General features: G+C 37.9%; 1 protein-coding gene across 1 annotated transcript; it reads left to right on the top strand.

Moving 5' to 3' along the window:
- Positions 1-410: 410 nt before the first annotated feature.
- On the top strand, positions 411-1,049 carry LOC133295736 (E3 ubiquitin-protein ligase RSL1-like). Its single transcript, XM_061494588.1, has one exon. The coding sequence runs from the start codon at positions 411-413 to the stop codon at positions 1,047-1,049; it is 639 nt and encodes a 212-aa protein (XP_061350572.1).
- Positions 1,050-5,022: the final 3,973 nt, after the last annotated feature.

Raw genomic sequence — 5,022 nt, 5'->3', positions numbered from 1 at the left:
TGAGGAAATGGAAGTGGAAAAAAATAATCATATGGTCATGCGAAAGATCACAACCATACAAAGGTAGATTAACGGTTATGATTTAGTAACTACTTATTTTAACATTTTTTTTTCTATCTTCCTTTATTACCATTGATCCACCTTTATATGGTTATTATTTTTCACATGACATGATCATGTAAATTTTCACATGAGAGTATCCAGATCCATAGAGATAACCACAACTTGAATTTTGAAGGAGAGATAAGTCTACAGAGATAACCACAATTTAACTTAATGTATCTCAAAAGAATTCAACAAAATAAGAAGAAACTGTCAATAATAAACTTTAAATTAAGAATTTGGATAAACCCTAACATACATACTGCATTCTCATAGAGGAGTTAGAGAGAAGCACACAAACCAGTATCATGGGAAACTCATTGCAACCTCATGGACATGTGGAGGCCAACAAGGCCATTGACGTTCAAGCACAGGGTAAAGAGATAACATGCATGATTTGCATCGAGCCCTTTTCTCGAGGCAAGCTTTTCAAAAATAATGACCGATGTGTGCACCCTTTTTGCATGGACTGCATGGCCAAACACATAGAAATCCAGGTAGAGAACAACACAGGGAATATCCCATGTCCTGCCTTGAACTGCAAGCAATTGTTAGACCCTATCTTTTGCAGGTCAATCATCTCCGAACAATTGTTTGTTAAATGGTGTGATGCTCTTTGCAATTCAGCAGTTTTAGAGATACAAGACCGATCATATTGCCCATATCAAACATGCTCAGCTTTGGTTATCAACGAGTGCAAAGGCAAGTCTGTGAAGAAAGTACAATGCCCCAATTGCAAGCAATACTTCTGCTTCAAGTGCAAGACTTCATGGCATGCTGGGTATAAGTGCAAAGAGAATGGACAGCACAGGGATAGGAATGATGTTTTGTTTGGAGAACTCGTGGAGAGAAATAAGTGGCGGAGATGCCATAACTGTGGTCATTGTGTTGAGCGTGTTGGAGGTTGCGATACTATTCACTGCAGGTTATCTTGTTGGTCAGTTTAATTTTCTTTCTCCTTTGTGTTTTTCGATTTCCTAATGACATATTATTTGTTATCCAACGTAGATGCGGTGAATCCTCTTGCTATACATGTGGAAAAGGGGTTCACTTGTGTGTTTGCGAGGAGAAGAACATCGATGCCTGTGTTCAATGGTGTACTTTTCTGGTATTAATGGCTGTGCTCCTTGGAGGAGTATATTTTATTTCAAAACTTGTCGATTCACGGCGATTACATTAGTAAGTCATGTTTTCTCTGAGCTTATCTATGATGATAATATATGGGAATTTGGACAGTATCCTGATAAGAGTAGTTTATGATTTATGTTATCTCTATTAAAGTCGGACATATTACATATTTGTGGATGATTTCTGCTTAAAGTTATTTTATCAAGTTTGGAAGATTAGCAAAAGATACAAACACTGCGAATGAGTATAATCAAATCACCAGATGTTTGGGCTCTGTTTGATTTCTATTTCATAAAACAGATTTTTTTTGTTTTGAGAATAGAAAAACAAAAAAACTTGTTTGTTAATCAGTATTTTGTAAAAGTAATTCCGAAAACAACATCTGATTTTCAGTATTTAAAACCAAATTTACAGAACACGTTTTCATGTTTTGGTTTTGTGTTTTAATCTTTTACTCCTAAAACAATAAAGAGCTTTATTAATCTTATATCGTAGGGGAGTAATTTTCTCCTATCACAAAAATAATTATGGATTGGCCTACTCACATAAAAAAATTAAAATACACAAAAATTAATGAACGTGTAGGAAAAAGATATTATCTTATGTTGTATAAAAAAAATATTTCCCAACAATAAAATACACAGAACAAGAACTTCATTAATGGCATGATGGTAATTATTTGAAAATGAAAAAGCAAAAGTTAACATTGTGCCAATCTCAATTATAAGCTCTCGTAGCCGCACAATATGTTCTTTTGGTTTTTGGTTTTCTATGGGTGCGCATGACAACCTTCTCGGAATCAATTTTTTTTTAATTTCTGTTCCCGAGAACAGAAATTGATAGAAAACTCGTTTGGTAAAACCGGTTTATTTTTTTGCTCTCGGGATGAACCGAATTAATTTTTGTGTTAGGGAACAGAAAAAGAATCAGAAAATTTCTGCTTTTTTATTCCCGAGCACAAAATGAGAAACACTTATCTCTCTTAATCACTCTCTATCTCTACCATCATCACCATCACCACCATCATCCCAACACGACCACCGCCACCATCGTACCACTAGTGTTGTCGTGACCACCCCTCACCACCACGATGCCACCACCACCATTACCACCACCACCACCCATCACTACCACCATGCCACCATCACCACCACCACAACTACCACCGCTGCAACCACCACAACCACCACCATTATCGCAACCACCACAACCACCGCCATCGCCACCACTACCACCACCCTCACAACGGCACCAGCACCATCACCACCACCACAACTACCACCGCGGCAACCACCACCACCACCATCATCGCAACCACTGCCGTCACCGCCACCATTGGAACAACCACCACTACCACCACCACAACGGCACCGCTACCATCACCACCACTGTCATCAACCTCCACTATCATTGCTGCAGCCACCACCGACATCGACACCGCCGCCGCTACCAACCACCACCACCATCGTCACAACCACTATCGTCACCACCACCACCATCGCCACCATTACACCCCCACCACCACCACTATTGTCACCTACCACCATTGCCACCGCTGCAGCCACTGCCACCACCACCACCACCTCCATAATGCCATCACAACCACCACCACCAAGCCACCGCTACCATTATCGCCGCCACCAACCACCATCCCCACCACCATTATCGCAGCCACTGCCGTCACCTCCACACCACCACCATCCCCACCGCTATCACCGCTGCCGCCACCATTACCATCGCCATCGCCGCAACCAGTGCCGTCACAACCACCACCACTATCATCACCACGTCACAGCCGCCACGACCATGCCACCGCCACCGCCACAACCACACTATATAGAAAGGAAAGTGATGATCCGAATTTTTTTTATATTTAATAGGAATTATTTTTTATTATATTATTTGTCATGTTATCAAACGCAATTCTCATTCTCGGAATAAAAATAGAACATGTTATCAAACACATTTTTTTTTCTCAGAAACTGTTCCAAGGAATAGAAATAGAAAAGAATTATTTCTTTTCAGAAACAGTGCTAGGGAATAGAATGGTTGTCAACTTTTTCTGTTTTTTTCTTTAAAATTACATTCCCGGAAACAAATCATACCAAACAATTTTTTTTTTGTTTTTAAATTTTTAAAATTATTTTCAAAATAATGTTATCAAATGAATTCTTTTCATCTTTTATTCTACAAAATAGTTTTTAAAATTTATTTTATAAAATAATTTTAAGAACAAAAAATTCAAAACACAATCAAATTGATTCTTGGTTTCGACTTTTATAAACAAAGGCGTTTTGAACATCCGGTTCAAACATGAGTTAGAAATAGCTGCTGCTAAACAAAGTTTCACATCCTCGTTGTTTTTTTTACTTAACTTTCAGACTTTCCTAATGAGAACAAACAACCTGCTCAAACCTGTTACAATGAGAGAGATCTCCCTTCAGCATCATCAGTAGCCCACAAATGAAATATTTATCTCCCTACAATCGAAAGCCAATTAAAAATCAGATGACCATCGGGCCAAAGGAGAAAGAAAAAATCCTTAAAATAGACTATAGCATCAAATTATTATCTAATGATCACGGTCATCTTTAAACTAGGGTGGTACTGTGCTATTTGGAAAAAACATCCACAGATGGGTACTATAGAACTACTTATACCTGAAACATTCACATGCATATGATCAATCATTATCTCATGATCACTTTTCATTTTTTTATTAGTGAGCCGCTACTTGCAAACAACATGCACCGATTGGTACCATACAAGCTACATAAATGTATTCATCCATTCATGCTAATGATCAATTCATAACAAGTTCATGTGACATCGATCAATGTGTCACATTTTTTAAAAAAAATTGCTTGAATGCCACACAATTGAAACAATTTTTCAGACTACCACGCCTCCAAACTTGTTACAACTAGCAACGAGTTTGGTTACGCCATGTGTCAGTTCCTCATCATCATCATCATTGACGTCGTCAGGATCACCACTACGCTCGCTGACACCTTCTCCTTTTCTTTTTCCTTCATTTTCTTTCATCAATGCAGATTTATTTATCCACTCAGCAACTTCTTTATCTTCTTCCATATCATCAATATTATCAGCTTCAACTTCTTCTTGAAGTTCTTCTTCTTCTTTCATAGTCTCTGATTTTTCTGACTCCAATTCATTTTGGATATCAAGTTCTGATTCTGGGGTACTTGATTCTGTGTCATCATCAACAAAACAAACTTCAGGTAGATATTTTGCTTTAAACGCCTTCTCAAAGTCATTCCAGCTTGCATCAGATTGGACCATATCCATCCTTGATACCAACTAAACGCGCTTCTTCTTAGTCTTCTCACAGCTTCCATCAACTTTGCATCTTCATCGATTTCCTCTGCTTGAAAATATTCTTTCAAACAGATTAACCATCTCGCAACTTCATCTTCATTTCCATAAAATTTTGGAATCTCCATTTTTTTATCGAACAGATAGCATAGCTCGCAGAACGAGGCTCTAAAACTATTCTTCTCTCTTCACGGTGCTTCAGCACTTGTCTTCACCACAGCTCCCAAATCGAGGGCTCTAAATTCGCCTCTCTATCGAACGAGGCTCTGATACCACTTGTTGGAATTTCAATTCCTTTTATATCACTTGTTGGAGATGGGATAAATAAATATGTAGAAGAAGAATAAACTTTAAAAAATAACAAACTTTTATAAAAAAACAAATACAATACAAAACACAACTGTTACAATACTGTGACTAATTTTTCTCTCAAGATAATTCTTTTTGAAACTATCT

This window comes from Gastrolobium bilobum, unplaced genomic scaffold (assembly GCF_033153095.1).
Source record: "Gastrolobium bilobum isolate Gb01-03AN ecotype WA unplaced genomic scaffold, APGP_CSIRO_Gbil_v1 utg486031, whole genome shotgun sequence".
In the NCBI taxonomy this organism is placed as follows: domain Eukaryota; kingdom Viridiplantae; phylum Streptophyta; class Magnoliopsida; order Fabales; family Fabaceae; genus Gastrolobium; species Gastrolobium bilobum.
Note: the sequence above shows the minus strand (reverse complement) of the source record. Positions and strands in the feature narration are given on the sequence as shown.